The 21,510-nt window shown below is 38.4% G+C and overlaps 1 protein-coding gene across 7 annotated transcripts in view; it reads left to right on the top strand.

The window, feature by feature from the left end:
- The window catches only part of SLIT2 (slit guidance ligand 2), a 419,356-nt gene that overhangs the window by 316,193 nt on the left and 81,653 nt on the right, over window positions 1-21,510 (top strand). For all 7 annotated transcript variants that reach the window (XM_074951617.1, XM_074951610.1, XM_074951615.1 and 4 more), the window contains exons 13-19: window positions 918-1,061; window positions 1,201-1,364; window positions 5,585-5,735; window positions 13,292-13,366; window positions 17,043-17,186; window positions 18,964-19,107; window positions 21,238-21,404. In XM_074951617.1, the coding sequence (XP_074807718.1) occupies window positions 918-1,061; window positions 1,201-1,364; window positions 5,585-5,735; window positions 13,292-13,366; window positions 17,043-17,186; window positions 18,964-19,107; window positions 21,238-21,404 (989 nt within the window). The remainder of the gene's footprint in view (window positions 1-917; window positions 1,062-1,200; window positions 1,365-5,584; window positions 5,736-13,291; window positions 13,367-17,042; window positions 17,187-18,963; window positions 19,108-21,237; window positions 21,405-21,510) is intronic.

The following is a 21,510-nucleotide window of genomic DNA, read 5'->3' as shown; positions in this document are numbered from 1 at the left end:
CACTGAAAGATCAAAGATAAATCTTTGTTTCTGTTCATGCTATATTGAGAGCTCCACTATACTCTGATAAAATAAGGAAAGGAGCTACAGAATTTATTTGAAGTGCATGTCCTCCCTTGACCACACTTCTATTCAAATACAAATCCACCTTTACATTGCAGTAAAACCCAGTTTTTCAAAGCATAGAACACACTAACTTCACTATTCACCCTGATAAATGAAAAAAGGGAAGAATAAGAAAGGGATTTGATTTGAAAAATCCAACAAGTTTCATGGTATACTTAAAAATTTTTGTTGTTTAAAAGAGGTAATAGATTTCTGTAAAAACATTCTTCCTTTTTATATTTGTAATATGGGAGGGACAGGGCAAAAGGGTTTGTCTTTGGAGATGGAGAAGAAAATCAAATCCAGGATAGCTCTGGACTATATCTTATTCTGTGCCATCAGTTTTTTACTACAACTTCTGGAAATGTGGCAGTATGCTGATTAGTAAGATGTAATTAAGCATGCCACTGTACATCTCTTCCAGCTAATGAACACAGTGTTCAGTCCTTCTTTTGGGAAAAAGGCAAAGTTTTCCTTGCCCAGACTTGATTTCTCAAGCTCATTTCCTTGCTCAGATAAACACCACTTATATACATTCCATGAACATACACAACACTGCGATTTTACTAAAGAAGTTAGTGCACTTCAATTCCTATGTGTAAATGGTACAGAATAAATTACAGAACACCTAAATAAGTTTTTAATTCAGTAAAAAAAATTGTGCGCTTGTTAATTAAGGCTTGTATAATATCAAACAAAATAATCTTGTTCCAGTTACAAATGGGTACAAGGAATTATTGGTGATAGCACAGTGAAGCTTGAGTGACAGTAAACTAATTCTTTCTATTTTATAATTGTCTTTTATATAACAGATTATTAAATGCCAACAAGATAAATTGCCTACGAGTAGATGCTTTCCAAGATCTACACAACCTGAACCTTCTCTCTTTGTATGATAACAAGCTTCAAACCATTGCTAAAGGCACCTTTTCACCCCTACGTGCAATTCAGACTTTGTATGTATACTTTTACTTGTGTTGTATGTAATGCAACTTTCTATTTATGTTTGTCTTCTATAACATAAGAGCATTTCAGGAATAGTTGAGACTAATTGCAAATAATGTGTAAAAAAAATTTTTTTTCCCTTCATGAAAGGCATTTGGCTCAGAACCCATTTATTTGTGACTGCCATCTGAAGTGGCTGGCGGATTATCTTCATACAAACCCTATTGAGACCAGCGGTGCCCGTTGCACCAGCCCCCGCCGTCTGGCAAACAAAAGGATTGGCCAGATCAAAAGCAAGAAATTCCGCTGCTCAGGTAATTTGCTTAGTTCAGCTGCTATTTCTCTTTTCTTGCCAAAAACAGTGGTTACAGAAGTTTTAATAAAAGCAGCTGGTTCTCTGCTGAATTATTAAACATTGCAGAACCTTTTTTGTTCTTCTACTGAACAAAGGGGAAAATAATGGGCGGCTCACATTATCTGATCTTGGAACATAGTGTAGTTAACACATTTGGCACTAAATCTAACTAGCACTAAATCTAACAGAGGAAATGTAATATACAGAACTTCAGAATGAAATGATAGAGTTATTCTCTACAAGGATCACCATCGTAAATCATTTAAACAAAGTTTCACAAGGCTTTGGAATACATGAAAGATCTAAATATTTCAAGCTAAATATGGAAACATGACCTATTCGTGTTACACAGGGAGCTTACCTCATACTGAAATTTACTGTTTGCTTTTTCTAATCTTATTCCATTTCCTACTTACATTTTTCCAAGCCCTAACCTCTGTCATATGGCATCCAGCTGTTCCAGGTGCATTTCACATTCTACAGTTTATTCAGCCTTGAGTGCAACAACCAAAGGAAAACTGTTTATTATCCATGTTCCGGATATAGTTATAACTATTCACATGTCATTTATCAGCTTTTGCGGTGAATACACTTTTTTTCACGTAATTATCTGCGGTTAACTGTAGTCCATACTTAATCTAGTAGAACGCATTCTCTGCTTGCTGACATTCAGGTGCATCTTCTATTTTTTCTCTTTGTTTTTATTTAGCTAAAGAACAGTATTTCATTCCAGGTAGGTTTGGCTCTGCAGTAAGACTGACTAACTGCAGAGACCCTCTCCTCTCCCCACCCAAAAGCAAAATTTGTCATAGCTTTAGGAAACAGATGCATGTGTTTTAAGTATAGTCAATACTCTGTAGATAGATATATTTTCTTGTGTAGATTACTAGTAGTTCTGTTTTCTGAATACGAGGGCTTTGCATGCAGCTCCTGATACCTTTTTTGTCTCACAAATCTGCACATAGCCTATGAAAATGGTACTTTTATTTACATTAGTTAGAAGGTTGCACCTGTTACTATATATTCCAACTGACATCTTTACCTACCTTGTATATCTTACCTACTGTAACACTACTGTTTTTAAAATGTAGCTATTGAGCTGCTTTTAAACACAGAAAATCTTCCTTCTGTCAAAGAGCTAGTACAACTTAAAGCCACTTTAAAAAAAAGGAACCCTTTCTTGCTTTGCTTTTATGCTCTAAACCAGCAGTTCTCTGCTGTGTATCTGCAACTATTACTTGCTCACCTGTGACCCTGTGATTCCTGTGTTTTATGAAATCACAACAGAATGCCAGGAAAAGAATGGTGATGTTCTTCATTAAAGGCATTTTAAAATCTCTCACACACACTGTGAGTTAGAAAAACTTTGTTAAATAGGAAACAAAATTTAAGAGTTGGGGTGAAACAGAAATGTAAACATCACTTTAAAGTACTGTATTTTTCCAAAGGAAAAATGGTATTGCCCTAGCTCTTTGAAATTTGTTTCTTTTCCCTTTGCTGTCAAGCGTATGCACTGCTTTCTTTATAGAAAAATACTTATGTTCCTAACAGGTGATAAATAATCAATTGGCCAAGTACACAAGAGTATAACTGCAAAAAGCGTCTCACAGTTTAATATCTAGAAAAATATTTACATTAGTTAATTGAATGCACTTGTTCTTTCAAACACTACATGTATATTGTCTTTCTGCAGTGTTTTAAATACTGATTTATTGATTGATCTTACCTTATTACCTTTTAACTGGTGTGTTTAACAGCTTTGCTTTTATTGCCATGCAATTTTCTTTAAGCTGGAATGATCGTGTGACATTTTTCGTGTCCTTCTACTAATACGTTGGCTTGAGTTTTGCAGGGAAAAAAGAAAACTGGGCAAGGAGGGTAGTTTGCCATCACTGGCAGCAGCAGGAACTTATTATTTTAAAATAGCTTAAAGTGGGGGAGGGAGATCTGATTTCCCCAATCTCTCGCCTCCTGAATTCCATAATGAGTAGAACACCTGTATTCCTCACACAGAGACACTTCTACTCAATATTGCCAAAATGACTTTTGTCTCTAAATTAGAAGCATTTTACTAGCAAATATCTTTAACAGGTAATCTATAACATGGCCACACATAGCTCTGATTTGTTTACCTACAAGAAATAATATACTACTAAAAAATGTAATTGCTAAAACGTGAAACACATCAGGAAGTTCTGAGAATGGTACTTTTTGAAGTGTGGCTTCAGTGTATCCTCTTCCTATTAAGTAAATAATGGACATAGAGTACAATGTGTAACATTTCTTCAAACTTTGGAGATCTTGACCTAAATATTTTATGTGATTTAGTTTTAACTACTATGCAAATTACAATTTTTCTTGCTCATAAGTAATTGTCAAAGTTCCATTAAAAAAAATTGGATACACTTTGCCTAGATAAATATCATTAAAAAAATCAGCATTTTCTATAGCAGGTTGAATGTAGACTTTTTATAGCTGAGAGATCTGGGTCCACAGACCTTAAACTATTTTAATAGTATTCCCACAGAGTCATGTTTGGAGACTAAAGGTTATAACAGTAATAAAGCAGGAACTTGAACAAATCCTGCTTTTGTATTCGTTCATAAAAATATTTCAAGTAGTTATGTCATATACATTACTTGAAGCTAAGTAGATGCTAAAATATTATAGTATGTGAGGCCTCTTTTGTTCTATGGCACTTGTGACTGTTTCCCCAAAGTTTCTTTGATTATTTTTTTATTTTAAGTGGCTTAGCATACATTTGTATAAAGCAGCATTACTCTATCTTATCATAATAAAAGAATTTTTAAAATGATAAATTATAACACATGAAAAGTATCATCCTATAAATAGTTCATAATTAATCTCTACCCTTTAGCTTAATTGAAGTTTTGTATGCCACTTAAAATGAATTCTTCTCTCTGTCCTAAAGATGGTGCCTCATTGCAACATCCTGTAATCAGAGAAATAATATCGAGGCAAGAGAATGAGACTGCTTAGTTTCATGTTTTTATCTTAATTGGGATTACTCTGTCTTTCTTTCCTCCTTGGCTATCTTTACTTTTGCAGGAGTTCACCATTTTGGCTGTAAGTAAAGTTCAGTGTCTGAACTAAATCACAGTGTACTTCCCATCCCTGGTGCACCTTCTTCTACTAGTGTCTTTCCACCTTTGTCCAAGAAGAACCCACAGGTCCTTTGAGCTTGTATCTGTTTTCCCTGTCACCCACCCTCAGTTCCTTACTCGATGTTTTCTTCTGATATGTATAGGATGTTATTTTTATTCTGTTGATTGTGGGAAATGGTGGAAGAAACTTGCAGTGTGGTCTATTTCTTCTACTTTTTAGTTAAGCTGTGACACTAATACTGTTACAGTGGCAGTGGACATTCTGTAATAGGAATGCCATGTCATGTAAGCAAGTATTAAACTTCAAGAGATTCTGTAGCTTTTCCCTACTCCTTCCTCTTTTTCCCTTGCTCTTGTCCTTGGCCTAGTGGATGCAGTTATGATAATTTAGCGAGATTTTCTGTTGTGCTTGATCTAACCATGTGGTTGCAAGGTATGAGTAAAACATGGTTCTGTCAAGCACCATGGAACGTCACGCAGCTTTCTACAGCATGGCAAGCTGCTGAGGCTTAAGTCAGGATTACACACTTTTAAAATTAAAGGAGAAAATAGGGCTTTGAATCTTCTGTATTTGAGATTATGTGGAGGATTGGGGACTGTAAAAGAAATGAATATAGAAGGTTAATGAAGTCCAGTCAACAACAAAAAGAATAACAAGAGAAAAAAGAAATGGCATAGAAGAATCTATTAAATCTTGACACACAGAAAAATAAATTCTGTAATAATCAGTGGCATTTGTGTAATTAGATGTAAACCAGGCAAGATTGGCTGACAGCACAATCAGCAGAAAGTACAGCTGTGAAAAGCATAAGTTTTCAGTGTTCTCCCATCACCACGAACTTGGTCACAAGTTTTCCAGCATATCTCAAGCCCCTGTATTTGAACCCTCTCTTGAAGCCTTAATGTCTGTTTAGTAGCACAAAGTTTATGAAACATTTCTCAAGTTATTCGCCTTTAGTCTGCATTGCAGATCTATCATTTTAATTTTCTCATGAGAAATGAATCTCATACTCTGTGGACTTAGTGTCTATATTTTGGCTTGACGCTTCCACAGGCACCGAAGATTACCGATCAAAACTAAGTGGAGACTGCTTTGCAGATCTGGCTTGCCCTGAAAAATGCCGCTGTGAAGGAACCACAGTGGATTGCTCCAATCAGAAGCTCAACAAAATTCCTGACCACGTACCCCAGTACACAGCAGAGTTGTAAGTTCAACCCGCAATAACATGCTGCTCGTCAGTGGGAGTACAGCTAACATTTTGGTATGAAAAGTCAAAACAGCTTAAAAGAAAGAGGGGGAAAAAAAGCTCAAACTACTCCCTTCCCCCTCCCCATTGTTTTGAATACTGAATGATGTTATAACCAAATTTAAAACATTTTTGTTAACATTCAACCCAAAAAGCAAAACTGAATATCTAAACTAACGAATTAATAAGGTAACTGCTGTACCATGCCATGTTTCTACTCCATGATTATCCACTGTTTATTTTATTTTTTTATTGTGTGGGGGGGGGCAGGGTGTTATTTTTTATTTATATTAAAGTAGCAACTCGGTGACCCAATCAAGAAGCAGGACCACATTATGCTCGGTGATGTACAGACGTGTAACAAAGAAGACAGTCCAAGATTGAGGTGTCAATAGAGAAAGTTTTAGAACAAATTGATAAACAGCAATAAGTCACGAGAACCAGATGGTATTCACCAAGAGTTCTGAAGGAACTCCGATATGAAATTGCAGAATTACCAACTAGTATGTAACCTACCACTTAAATCAGCCTCTATGCCAGATGACTGAAAGAAAGCTAATGTAACATCCCTAACGTTAGTATCAGGCAAATTAGTTGAAACTGTAGTAAAGAACAGAATTATCAGATGCATACATGAGTCAACACAGCCTTTGTAAAGGGAAATCATGACTCACTAATCTATTAGAATACTTTGAGGGTGAAAATAAGCATGTGTACAAGTGTGATCCCTTAGATATATAGTACTTGCACTTTAAGAAAGCTTTTGACAAGGTCACACACAAAAGGCTCTTAAGCAAAGTAAGATTGGTCAGAGGATGAGAGGGAAGGTCCTCTCATGGATCAGTAACTAGTTATAAGATAGGAAATAAAAGGTAGGAAATGAATGGTCAGTTTTCACAATGGAAAGTGGTAACTAGCGGGGTCCCCCAAGGACCTTTATCGGGACCAGTGCTGTTCAACATGTTCATAAATGATCTGAAAAATGTGGTAAACAGTGAGATGGCAAAGTTTACAGATGATCCAAGATTACACAAAATAGTTAAATCCAAAATTGATTTCAAAGAGTTACAAAGGGATCTCACTAAACTGGGTGACTGGCCAACAAAATGGCAGATGAAGTTCAATGTTGTTAAGTTCAAAGTAATGCACATTGGAAAACATAATTGCAACTACACATACAAAATGATGGAGGACAGGATATTGGGCTACATGAACAATTGGTCTGCTCCAGTCTGGCGGTTCTTATGAGTTGATGCCTTGATGTGCTAGTAGACCTGGCAGATAGGGTGGACTAAATGGTGAAGGGGCTTAAAGGCAGAGACAAGGAGCTTGTGTTTAATGCAGTGGAAGAGTGAGAGCTAGTGGAGAGACGCAAGGAGGGGAGATATAATATAGTCAGAATGACAAGCCAGAAAGGTGGTGCTAGAACAAGGGTCCTGGCAGTCTGTACAGACCAATAAGGCTAAATCCTTGAAATGTTAAAACAAGAAGACTTGGATATAGTCTGGATATGTGAGTTAAGAGAAAGGGCTGAATTGAGGAGGATGCCCAAATTGCAGGGCTAAGTGATGTTCATGAGGATAGACAAACTGAGGAGAGGAGGAGGCTTTTGTGGGAAAAGCAAAAGTTCAGTTTTGGCCATGTTAAATTTGCGCTGCTGGATAGATGTCAATGAAGAGGTGTCTGAAAGATAAGCTTTGATGCAAGATTGGGTCAAGGGAGACTGGTTTTTAGTGGAGAAATAAATATGCAAGTTTGACATATAGTACGTAAAGCCATGCTTGTGTATAACAGTGCCTAGATATATGATGGAGAGAGAGAGAAGAGCCAAGGGCTAAGGACTCAGCCTTGGGAGGTGCCCACTGAAGGAGAAAGAAGGCAAAACCCCACCAAATGATACAATTCAGGTGGATCAGAAAGATAGGAGGAGAAGCAGGAGTCTTGGATTTCAAGAGGAAGAGAATGACCAGTGGTGTCAAAGTACAGAGAAGTCAAGGAGGATGAGGATAGAGCAGAGGCACTGGTCTTTGGCTAAGAAGTCATTCAAAAACTTTTTGGTGAGGTCAGTTTAAGTAGAGAGAGTGGAAACTGATTGATGGGAGACGGAGAGGGAATTGGAGGAGAGGAATACAAGTTAGTGAACACGTTGTCTACAACCACTAAGTTTGACAAAGAAGAGAAATAGGGCAGTAGCTGAAGAGGCAGGTAGTGGTGGTTGTTTCAGCAGGCAATCTCACCCCCCCCCCAAAAAAAAAGATATCAAGTTAGTTTGATAGAAGCTATTTCCAGAACACTACATCCCTCCATAGAGGACCCAGTTTTGACAATGGGCAAGAAAGTGGACACGGCAGAAAAGATCCAGGCATCTCAGCCTCAAAGGTTCTGTTTTACTGGGAATCCTGTATTTGTCAACAAAGGTTGTATCATGGTCCCATCAATGCTCTGTGAGGGGAGCTGCAAAGTGGGTGACATCCAGAACTGAGTGTTTTCTTAAGGTTGTGGGAGAAATCAATGCAGATTGCATTGGAGAATCTTCACTGTGTGCTAATCGTCACTGCTCTTCAGCAGAAAGGAATTGGGGAGCAACTTTTATCTTTCTCATCTTAAGGATTCTAGAATTGATGAGAAATACCACATCACTCTCCTCAAGCTCAAGGATGGATCTAGAGCCATGCTGTTTGTCAATGCGTGGCCTTTTCCCGGTCACCCCTCATGGCCTCAGAGGCGGCAGCCCTATAAGCAGTCCCTCACCTCAGTTTACCCTCTTGGTTACTCAAACTTAAAAAGAGGCTTTTACAAATCCTCTAATAGGGTCTGGTATATTAACTTAAAGTTAAAAACAGCAAACACAAAAGTCTTCCCGCCAGCATTAAGCTGGCACAGCTCCAAACTTCCCTGCTGCCTACTCCCAGACCTTGTTGGCTGGAGCTCAGCCTTCTGGCTCTGGCTTCCAGGCCCCAGTCCTTCTCCCAGTCAGGGGTCCCTGCTTTATTAAATTAATGAACATTCAAAATAAAGTTTTCAAGTCCATGCAATCTCCCAGACCTTCCCTGCCTGTTGTCTCCCTACCCAGGTTTCAGGTTTCTCTGCTGGAGCCTACTCGCTCCCAGCAGCCTCTGTACTCACTTCTGTTCTTCCTGAGAACTCCCTGAAAAAACTCTGCAACTTCCTACTGCTCTTAGAGGAGAATCAGGAGATTCATGCTCAGGTGTTCAGGGTTGGCTGGCTCCAGGCCTCTAGCCTTAAAAGGTATGGCTACATTCCAATTAAAAAAAAAAAAAAAAAAAAAACTCATGGCACTGAAGCTCAGAGCCCAGGTCTGTTGACTTGGGTTCACAGGGCTCGGGTGTGGGGTAAAAATTTCAGGGTAGATGTTTGGGCTTAGGCTGGAGCCTGGGCTCTGAGATCCACCCCACCTTGCAGGATTTCAGAGTTGAAGTTCCAACCCAAGCATCTACATTTCAATTTTTAGCCCCATGAGCCAATTCAGCTGACCAGGATCAGCTGCAGCCATGCTGTGGGTCTTTTATTGCAGTGTGGATGTACGCTAAGACACAATATCTGCAGTTATAGCTAATTAACAAGCAGTGTGGAACAAGCAGCAAGTCCCTATCCAAGGAGATGAGAAAGATGTTCTCTTTTGCAGAATTTCTCCTACTTGCTATCTGGGCCACTCATGTACTTGGAGGGTTGAACTGGCTCAGCACTTAGGATTTCATCAAGAAAATATTTCTCCGGATTAGTTCAGGACCAGCCACAGACCTGTTTGCAACACATGAATAATAGCGCCAGAATAGAGGCATAATTGTGGGTAATGAATCACTGTCAATTGAACCAAGCCTTGCTCTAATCATTTCCTCTGCTATTTGTTCCCAAAGTCCTTTAGAAAATAAGGGCACAGGAGGTGGTCACGCAGTATCTGTTCTGCTATTGAGGTGCTCTGGAACACAATCCAACAAGCTCTATAAGGCATCCCGGAAGTAAGATACTTTGCTGATTACTTTCTGACGTGTGGGACAACTCATGAGGCCCTTGACAAATCACTGAAATCAGTATTCAAGACACTCCAGGAGAAGAACCTCACTCTAAATGGAGCAAAATATCAGTTCTATAAATCCTCTTTACTGTTTTTCGCTATAACTTTTCAGCAGCTGGCATAACACCAGAAACAAACTGGATAGTTGCCATCAAAAGTTTAGCAGCACCACAGAGTATCAGTGAAGTACACAGCTTCCTGCAAATGCTCAGCTGTTGTGCACACTTCATTTCACACTCCGCCATAGTAGCTTAAAAGAGAAGCCATAAACCTGAGAAGACCAAACTTGAGAAGCTATACTGATGCCCTCAGTTTGTTGCTTCCTTATCTGCTTTGACCAGTGACAGTGTAATATCCTACTTTCAAGCAAAGAAACACTTGATGGTGGCATCACCAGCACACAATGACAAACACTGCCAGCATAATTGCCATTGCCAGGAGAACACTGACACCAGTGGAACAATAGAGAAAGAAGCTCTCAATGTGACTTAGAGCTATGTGTATGGAATACGATGATCACAGAAAACAAACCTCTTGAACAAATATTTAACAATTCAAAATCTAAGCTGTTCACTAGAGGAGTTCTTCAATTCCAGCTATATAAATTCCATGTGATCCACAACCATACAAGTTCCAACCCTTCAGGCCATGTGTCTTACTTCCTTGCAGGTCCACTGAGGACTTGACTTTATTATAGTAGTGTACATTATATCGCCACACATGCAGCACCAAAAGTAATCATGCTGCATGAACCTCAGCTTGCAACAAGAAGGATCCAGCACTTCATCCCATCTTCCTTGTCCTTCATACAGGAATAACCTACCAACTACCAAGAAACTCCAAAATAGAGAGAAAAATCTTTAAATTGTTCCCTAACACCAAGATCTGACCATGGTACCTAATAACTTCCTATTTACATCTTTTGTAAAGCGCTTTGAGATCTAATGATGAAAAGCACTATGTCAGAGCTAGGCACCAGGTTAGTGATTCTAATATTGCTTCAACTAAGAGCAGTGGCCTTTGATTTTGGAGGCCACCAATATCTTATCAAGATTCAACCTGCTTCTTCATGAAGAAGTCTAGTTTACAGTTATTTGACAAGCAGACTGGAAATCTGAGTTCTGGTTTCCATGTGAAGCAGCAATTCCTGCTAACAGCTACTTCAATGTCAGATTTGCTCAAAGGAGCCTGGCAGAAAAATCCCTCTTGAAGTCTATGAATCCCTTCCTCTTCCCCTTTCCGGGGTGACTATTTTCTGGTTATTCTGGAATATTCAGGCTTCCAGTGGTAGAGCTTACCTCATGACATCACTACATTTCTACAAGCTAAAGCCAAGGAGAACTACATGGCCCGTGTATCCCCAGGGTGTCTGTTTATCTTTGGGTTTAACTGCAACTGAGTCTCATCTGTATCACAAAGGATGCTATGAAAATGCTTATTGTGTCCTAGAGAGACCCTTCCCTTTCTTCTTGGACCTGGGCCTGATCCCCCCCATTTCTCCTCACAGGCTTCTCCTGATACTTGAATGGCTGGCATTAGAGAAGGCTTGTGTTGCAATGTTAGATAGTCTGTTAGCATGTAGGAAAGCAGCTCTTCCAGGAAGTGCTACATGTCCGCAGTAAACTTGTTTATTGATGTAGAAAAGATAGAATCCAAAACCCTGTTCCATCCTATCAAAGATCACTTTAAAGGTTACTCAGTGTAGTCACACTCATTGGTCAGTATGCACCAGATTTTCCATCTCATTTGCTTCATTTGAATTTGTGGGCGCTTTGCACCTCTTGAAATGCATGTCCTATGTACTTCAGGTTGGTTGGAAAATATTCTACATCTGTCCAAAACAATTGTTCGCTTTCCCAATTCAAGTTTATGTAGGATTTCAATCAATTGTTGAAAAGACTGTGCACTTCAAATTGATAAACTCAATGCTTGTCTTCTGGCTATCACTTAAAGTGGTAGCCATAACCTCAACTAGAAGGATGGGTGAACTAGCAGCTTTCTCGCCATTTTCCTTTCCCCACCTTCTTTCCCAACAAGATCACCCTGAGAAGTGTTTCCCAGTTTAGACCCATGTCAGATTTAGAGTTCCATAGTGATCCAGGCATTCATCTCCTCTGGTTTGGTCCTAGTCCCAGATCTTTAAACAAAAGGTAATTAGACTCCATCCTTAAATGGGGTAAGGAGATTAAAACATTAGCACCCTAAAACTAAAGAGACTAGGGGGTTGGATTTTTTTTTCTTTTAAAGAAGCCTAAGAAAGGAAAATGGCCTTTTGTGTATTAGATGCATGGATCAATGCATACCATATTGAAATATAAACGTTGGCCCAAGTTAACAGCCTCTCAGGGTTCAGGCCTCACTCTGCTAAAGGTGCTTTGGTTTCTGGGCCAGAGAATCACTGTTTTAAGATTTTTCAAACAACCATCTGGTGCTCATTACCTACCTTCCTGAAGCACTACAAGAGTAGCTTTTGGTGATTTCTTAGACACTGACGATAGATGGAATGGAATGACCTGAGGTCAGTGGTCTAAGGCCGAACATGTTGACACCAGCTAGCAATCATGGGCCTACCCTAGGGCTTAAAAACACTGCTAAGTTGTAGAGCCCTTTATTCCCAGTCAAGAGACTGGAAGCATAAAAGAATAATTTCATCCTTGTAAATGATATTTCTGTGAGACTCTCCAGATGTCTATCAGACTCCACCCAATATCCTGTAATGAACACTGGACAATTTTCAGTTGTTTGTATATACTTCAAGATTTTTATTTACAAGTTGCTATGGGACCATCCCTGGAATATTTGTGATATGTTGTCCCGGAGGGGAATAAAACTTCAACAGTGGAGCAGTCTCCCCCATCTTCGTGAAGGAGAGAGATGAGCAGCCCTTTAGTCCTGGACCTTGAAAGTCTCTTGCAAAAACAAAGTTTATAGATGTGACAAATGACAACTTCATGGGGTCATGAGGCTGCTCCTGTTTGTTCCCTAATTGAATATTGCCAACAACTAGCTCTTTGCATGTTCTGCCAATTGCTTTCCCTCCCAGTAGCAAGAGGAGAGAGGATAGCAACATAGTGGTATTACCCTATCCCAGAAGCCAGATTAGGGTAGAAGGTATGCAGACATCAGATTCCCTCAATGGACTTTTATGTTAGTTTATTATGCATCTTTATCAGTAAAAAGAGAGAGGATCTAAATTAAAACATATTTTATATTTCCCTTCAGATTTTGTATTTATAATATTTACATTCTGTTCTTGGTCCTGGAGCCCTGTGCATTCTTAACTCTAATTGAGATGGCAGATTTGTGTACACCGGGACTACAGAATTAGAAATGGAAGCATAGATTGAAATCTTACCTGAGTACTGCAGATATTTTAGTTAAAATATTATGAAAAAAATCATGTAATCTAGAAAATAGTCTGTCAAGCCATGTTGGTGCTGGAATAATTTTGTGACTGTATTGTTGCTGTTTTCTCCAGGAGACTGAATAACAATGAATTCACAGTGTTAGAGGCGACTGGGATCTTTAAGAAGCTTCCTCAGCTGCGTAAAATGTAAGTTTATCTTCACTGACATCTGTTCAAATGGTATATTAGTTCACTGGTGTACTTTTCTATAAGTTTTATTTGTTCACACCTGAGAGATTCAGTATATTCCATTCAGAAATCAAAAGGTGTACTGTAGCTTGGGTTTGACCTAATCACTGAGTTAGATCAAAGTTGGCAGGTCTTTTCTGTGGAGCAAGGCACAGTCAGTTGCAACTTCTCATGCTGTACAGCTATGACACCTTTAGTTTAGTGTTCAGCCAGCTGGTCTGTTATTCATCCAAATCAGGGATCTAGCAACCTAAGCAGTTCAAAAACAGTTCCAGTAATCTTTTGTAACTTCCTCTATTACTCCCTAACCATGCTGTTCTGCCTCTTTCAGCACATTCAGGACATGCCTTTGACTTTTTGCTTTATCAAACTATCATTAGGGGAAAATGTCAAAACTAAATTATTGGGAAAATTACTTGATAGCTCATCCGTGTGAATTAATGTCCACAATTCATATTCCAAGAGAATTTTAGACAGTTTCATAAGTCATTTCAAAAAACCAAAACAAAAAACCCACTATGAGAAGTCTTTTGTTTAAGCTTAGCGAAGGACAGAAATACTTGTCAGAGAGTAAAGAGGACATATCACCTTTTTGTAGCTATATTTAGTGTTCAGTCTTTTTATTAATGTTTCTTCCAAACTGCAAACCTAAGTACCAAGGAAAGGTAATACGATCCCAGCAAATTCATGAAAAATGATCCACTGTTGACTTATATAAAGAGAAGAATAAAATGACTGCTACATGTGACGGTAAAAAAGGAGCCAACCTAGGTTAGTAATGGCCAACCTAGGTTAGTAATGGCTTTCTCCCCTGAGACTCTTGTCTTCACCAGTACTCCCTGCCCCAGCTCTCCAGCCAGGTCCTCTCTCAAGTTCAATCCCATTCTGGTTGGGTAACCAAGAATTCACCAGATGGTCTGTCTTCACTTACCAGGGTCTTCAGTCCCATCCCTGAATCGTTTAAATTCCAGCCCTTTGTTTGGGCTTCTAAACAAGTCTTTTCTCCTTCTTGGGCCTTAGGCCACCTCTCCAGTGGCCACGGGGGGAACCTGGGCCCACCCCTACTCTGGGTCCCAACCCAGGAACCCTATGAACAGCAGTCACGCAATACTCCCTTATCTGTTAGCTGCTACTCTTTTCCCTGGGCTTCTTCCCACCTAATCTCTTTCCTTTCACCCATTACCTTAGGGTTACAGTTCTCAGGTCCTCTCTCTCCTTCTGGCAGCATTTTGCTTTCTGCAGCTCTACTTCTGGTTCTCTCTCAGGCTCCTGGGGCCTCTCTGAGCAGGCCTAGAGGACCCACCTTCACTTCTCCTTTCCTGGGGCAGGGTGTGGTAGGACCACGAGGTCTCCTGTAGGGGGCCTCAAAGGGCCTGGTACAACCATCACAGCTACACAGCATAAACTTATCCAACAAACAGTCTGTGTAACCAATATAGTGTCAGAGTAATAAACACATTTAATATTTACACTATAAAAGATGATGAATAAAAATAGATGAAAATTAGCAAGTGGAGAACCTCAGAAGGCCACAGATCCAGCTGACAACTGTTCAGAGCCTGAGAGTACCCAAGGAAAGAAGACTAGGCATGGTACCTTCTACCCCACATTATCTAACTTGCGTATAGTATTTCAGCGTGGATTAATACTAAAGAGGGATAGCTCGGTGGTTTGAGCATTGGCCTGCTAAACCTAGGGTTGTGAGTTCAATCTTTGAGGGGGCCATTTAGGGATCTGGGGCAAAAATTGGAGATTGGTCCTCCTTTGTGCAAGGGGTTAGACTAGATGATCTCCTGAGGTCCCTTCCAACCCTGATATTCTATGATCTAGATGTCATGGATACATACCCAGATTTGTTCTGATACCCCAATTATCATAAGGCCAATGCCTGTGCCTGTTCCATCTGTGGCATTCTGCATTTCCATAATTAAGCCTAATCATTAAAACTAACCAGTCACGTCAGTCCTTTTTCAATTATTTCCTAACAATTTCTATGTATCAAATTGTTTATATAGCAAGCCTGACAATCCAATTACTTCTGTTCACCTACTTGTCCCCTTGCTTGTTTCAAACTAATGAGTAACACATCAAGATCAGTCATATACTCCGATAATATCATTATTATTGCAAGCAGCGAATGCAGGGGAAAGGTAATAGATCAGCACACTGGAGGACTAGGGCCTAAATATTTAATCGAGTTAATGTTCTGTCAATAGTAATAACACTATATCACTTTGCCTCACTGATGAGTTGTACAAACATTAACTAATCCTTGAACACTAGGTAAATAGTAAATAGTAATATTCCCACTTTACACATGGAGAAAGTCAGATAATAAACTAAGGAGATTGTCCTGGACCACGCATCAAGTCATCTGTGAATCTGGGATTAGGGATATAGAGTTCTTGGTTCCCAGACCTGTGCTTTAACCACAGACCAAATCATATCCTTCATCAAGAGCAAGGTATATTTGAAACAAATATTATGCAATAACTGAGTAGTCAAAACTCAGCTGAAGCAACAACCTTAGGTTTTACATTTGTCAGATATTGATACAGATTCATTCTGGTGTGACTATGTATTTTAGATGTAATGAATAATATATTTTTTAAACTGAATAAATAAAAGCGATGTTCCAAAAAACACCAAATTATGTTTGTTTTTCTTCCAAATATCATAGATACCAGCAAGTAAAAGAAATAAGACTTTAGAATCACTTCATTTTATATGTTGTTTTGATCATGTAATTGCTTTGTAAAAAGTCATTACTGTATTATAACATCATACTGTGTATAAATACATATTTGGTGTTATTTAAACTAAAATTTAAGTAAATATGAATATGGGTATTTGAAGAGAGCAAAATAAAGTATTGCAGATGTATCACTAAAATCTTTAAAGCAATGTGTAAATACTGAAATTAGATACTTTTTCCAAATACAAAGTCACTGCTACTTGTTTTGAGTCAAATTTCAACACTTTGACAAAAAACTGCAAAAAATGGTGTAACATTTTTTGCAGATTTTCTTCCCATATTTTAGAACTGCTCTCCACAAGAGGAGAGACATAAACCATATCTCTTGTTGGTTTAAAAATTCCTCACCTTTTTTAGTAATAGTATAGATCATGAATATTTCATTTACTTGTCATCATTTGTGCTACTTATTTACTTTTTGTATCTCTCTCAGCTTAGAAACTGAAACTAAACTAGTTCCTTTCAGTTTTGTTTCTCAGGCACCAACATTACATTGTTGTTCGGATTCAAAACACTGCAAGGAATTAAAACATTAACACACTGTATTTCAATTGAGTATCTTTAGAAATTGATGAAAATTTTTTCTTGTATTATGCAGGCACTGGTAGCAACCCTGAGATTCTTTCAGTGGGAGATAAAAACTCAACTTCCTTTGAAAATCCCAGTCTATTGTTAAATTTGTACTGAAATTTGTTTTGCAGGATTGAAATCTCTGTATTGGATATTTTACTGAAATGAATTTATTCTCCAGTTTTACATAGTAACTACTTAAAGTAGCCTAAGGCTATGGTAGTCTGCAGTGTTTCTTTAACAGTTAATTAGCCGAAGACACTAAAAAAAGACTTTTTTCTTTAATTCTTTTTCATGAATGTAAAATAGAAATCTGAGCAATAACAAGATCACAGATATTGAAGAAGGAGCATTTGAAGGAGCATCTGGTGTGAATGAACTGTTGCTCACCAGTAACCGTTTGGAGACTATTAGACACAAGATGTTTAAAGGACTAGAAAGTCTCAAAACATTGTAAGTCTAACTAATTGGTTGTCTTTCTTCCCGTTCTGTGCCAGATCTTAGACTTGACGCAAATTCCTATGTTTTTTGTAACCTTCGTTTTGAAGAAAAAAATATGGAACATGGAAGCATATCCTAGCTCTTACTTCCATTTTACACCAAGCTTTTCCACTTAGAGTGTGAATTCATTAACTTCGGGCCTGATCTAGTTGAAATTCATTTCTGTGGCTACTTGTCTACAAAAACTGTACATGCCTACTGAACTATGCAGCAGCTGAGGCTGCTCCTGATTCTGTGGGCAGATGGAAATAACCATCTCCTCTGTAGCCATGGAAATTATGCATTCTGTACTGCCACATCCTTAGAATAGGATTTTTTATTCTGTCCACGGTAATTGTTATTGAGAATTACTCCAGAGGAAGGAGATAGATTCAGTGGATGTGGAAGTGAGGGATGAGGGTCTTTCCCGAACAATTTAATGCCAGTTAGCCAAAGATGATGATTCAGTGGGCTCTGGCTTGAAGCTGTTATTACATTCTTATCTAGTCCTCTCTGCTTCCTAGGTAACTCCAACTCTCAGCCACAGAACTGTTGTTTTTGTTATGGGGCTTCTCTTGTACTCTAAACTTTCTAATCAGCAGATCAGCCCTCTGCGGAGCCAACAGCTGCAGTCTTCTGGGCTCTGCAGTAAAGAAGGATGCAGATATTTTTGGATACGTTGTACCGAAGATTTTTAATTTAACTTTAGCTTTATTTTTATTTCAAACTTGACAGTGATAGTTGCTGTTCTTATGAATCTAGGTAGGAAAAATTATTCTAGGGTTTATTAACAATCAAGCACAAAAACAACAAAACTTGAAACTGCATTGATCCTATAATATTACTTAGAGAAGTCTATTTTTAGGAAAGTTATTTTTGTTTTTAAGATTCTAAACTTTCTACTTGTTGTTAGAACAGTGGTGCCCAAACTTTTCCTCTTGCATCCCCCTTCCCAGTAATGGAATTTGTCTCCCCACCGGCCATGGAGCCAGGGCTGGGAGCAGGACCAGAGAGGAAATGTAGGCAGAGTAGGGCTGCGTGGCACTCCCTCTCTTCCCTCACCCATGGGGCTTGCCCAGGTTCTGCCGTGCCCCCCGGATGTTACTCCATGCCCCCCTGGAGGGCATACCTCACAGTTAGAATCACTGTGGTTTGTGTTAATTGAATCACATACCTCACTGTGTTAGAATCACACTGTTTTCTGTTAATTGAGATTTGTTGAGCAAGTTAAGAGAGCTTCCTGCAATTTAGTTTACATATGTTAATGAACGGAAATATGGACTGAAATACCACCAGAATATATAAAAATTGTAACAAATAACCATGTAAATGTTTAATTTGTAGAAGCAGTTGTCTGATAGCAAAGAGAAAGAGCTGTCACAGTTCTCAGCTGGTATCTTCACATGAGCTGTAAAGTTACTGAAATATTCATATAGCTAAAACACTAAAATTACAGTGAGTTTTCATTATAATAAATGGTGTCTTCAAAAATATGCCTCAGTTTAGTTTGTTGCTCTGCAATACAATATAAATATATATATGATATAATTATACTTCATTTTTTGTAATGTTTAACTATATTGAACACCAAAATGTTTAATGCTCAAGAAAATCTTCATACATTAGATGTAGTATATGATTAAATTTAGTAAATGTTAAGTAAGCGTAATAAAACATAGAAAGATGTTTCGATAAAATCATTCTATTGGACCTTCCTTAAAGTAATAAATGTTAATGCTTTCTTTCTCAGGATGCTAAGGAGCAATCGTATAAGCTGTATAGGCAATGATAGTTTCACAGGACTGAGTTCTGTCCGTTTGCTCTCCTTATATGACAACCAAATTACTACAGTTGCTCCAGGTGCCTTTGATACTCTCCATTCACTCTCTACATTGTAAGTTACATTATATTTTTAGATTATCCAGGACTTGAAGCCACTCACGTGTTTATAACATTTGTATTTTCTCTGCATAATCTTGCAGTGTACATTAAGATTACACTAAAGAAAAATATAATAGTCAGTTTCAGAAAGTCTGTGTCCTGGGCCATCTTGAAGCACATATTCAAATGTGAATACAGGCATTGTCCTTAAACACTTGCTGATAGTGTTCCTTGACAAACATTAATTTCTTTAATGTCTTGGGACTGATATTACTTAACACTTTCATTAATGGCCTTGGCACAAAAAGTAGAAGAGTGCTAACGAAATTTTCTGATGACAGAAAGTTTAGAGGCATTGTCAATACAGAGGAGGATCAGAATATCATACAGGAAGAATTGGATGACCTAGAGGACTAGAGTCATAGAAATAGCTTGAAATTTAATAGTATGAAATGCAGTGGCATGCACTTAGGAACTAATAAGAATTTCTGCTATAAACTGTTAATCAGTTGGAAACAAAGAGAAAGAGAAAGATCTGGCTGTATTAGTCAATCACAGGAAGAATATAAGCCACTAGTGCGATGTGTCTGTTTAAAAAAGTAGCAGCAGCAGCAGATGTGATCCTTCTACTGGAAATGCATATAGTTAGGGAAGTATTAATGCCATTGCACAAGGCACTGGTAAGACCTCATCTTGAATACTATGTACAGTTCTGGTCACCCATATTCAAGAAAGATTAATTCAGACAGGAACAGATGCAGAGAAGGACTACTAGGATGATCAGGGGAATGCAGGACCTCTTGTGTGAGTGGAGACTAAAAGAGCTTGGCTTGTTTAGCCTTGCAAAACAAAGGCTAAATGAGGATATGATGGCTCTCTATAAATATTTAGAGGGGTGGAGGTGTGGGGGGTAGACACGAGGGTAAAATGTGTCTAAAGGGGCATGAACAAATATAGACTGAGGATTATAAGAAGGTTTCTAACCATGAGAGGAGTGAGGTTCTGGAGCAGTCTTCTAAAAGGAGTAGAGGGGGTAAGCTGACTAGTTTTAAGATGGAGCTTGATAAATTTGTGAATGAAATTATATGACAGGATTGCCTGCGATAGCAGGGACTCGACTTAATGACCCAGGAGGTCCCTTCCAGGTCCTATGTTCCTTTGTTTACACCAGGGTTTTTAGAATAAGAAGTTTGCCATGATTGCCACGTTCCACTGGTTGAACCAATTGTGAAAGCCCTAGTATTACAGGGCTCCCATGGCCATTGGCATTCTTGACACTGGTGTTCTACTTTTTGAAACTGCAGTTAATGTATAGTCTAAATCCTACCTTGTAACTTAATTCAGACTTGCTGTATGATGGAGCATTAAACTACAGTCCAATTTTTTATGAAAAGAAATGGCTGTATTAGAAATAATACATTTTCAAAGGGTTGTCTGCCTTCAAATCTTTTTTTAATTCAGTGGGAGGAAAAGGAAAAGAGGGGAGAGGAGAAGGAAAAACAGTGCCTGTTTAAGGAAGTCAGGTTACCAAAAAAGTAATTACAGTGGGAAGCACCGCTCAGTAAAGTACTTAATCCTCTTTCCACATAAAATGAGACACTTTACACCTAGTGACTAATTTGTGCATATTAAAGATGGCATGTTTCTAAATAATGGAATTGTCAATAGGGTTGTGGTGAAGTGAGGAGATGCCAAAAGTACTCAGACTTGTAGAAGTAAATTCATTTTTATAACTGACATGTAATCAACTTAGCTGTCAGTTTAGATGAGAAACTTATTCTCTGGAGCAAATAAAAGATGGAAATCTTGAGATGACAAATTAATGAAATAGCTGTTATCAGGTTAAAGCTAATAATGTAAAGTAATCAGCCTTCATCTCTATATTAAGTTACTGCTTTATCAGTGCACGGTAGTTTGACAGCAAGTCAGATCTCTGACAGGTTTAAATTATTTCTAAATGAACTATATCAAGATTCACTGCACAAATCCTAAATTGCTGCTCTCAGCTTTGGTTTGCTTATGGAATTGTTTGAAGAATTTCATTTAGGTTGAACTTTTTGAAAATACACATTGTATTTTTTAAAATGAAAACAAAGTTACATCATTGAAACTAAATTATGTATTGTTTGCATGTGGTTCTCAGAAACCTCCTGGCCAATCCTTTCAACTGTAACTGCCACCTGGCTTGGCTGGGAGATTGGCTGAGGAAGAAACGCATTGTAACTGGAAACCCTCGCTGTCAGAAACCCTACTTCCTAAAAGAGATTCCCATCCAGGATGTGGCAATTCAAGATTTTACTTGTGATGATGGTAAGAAATTCATATTGGATCTGTCAGAGTAGTGTAGTTCTGCAGCTCTCTTACATATAACATGCCATAGACTAAGTGGTCCATATTACAGGCACTCTTTTTTAAA

This window comes from Natator depressus, chromosome 4, assembly GCF_965152275.1.
Source record: "Natator depressus isolate rNatDep1 chromosome 4, rNatDep2.hap1, whole genome shotgun sequence".
Classification (NCBI taxonomy): domain Eukaryota; kingdom Metazoa; phylum Chordata; order Testudines; family Cheloniidae; genus Natator; species Natator depressus.
This window is presented reverse-complemented; position numbering and strand designations above follow the sequence as displayed.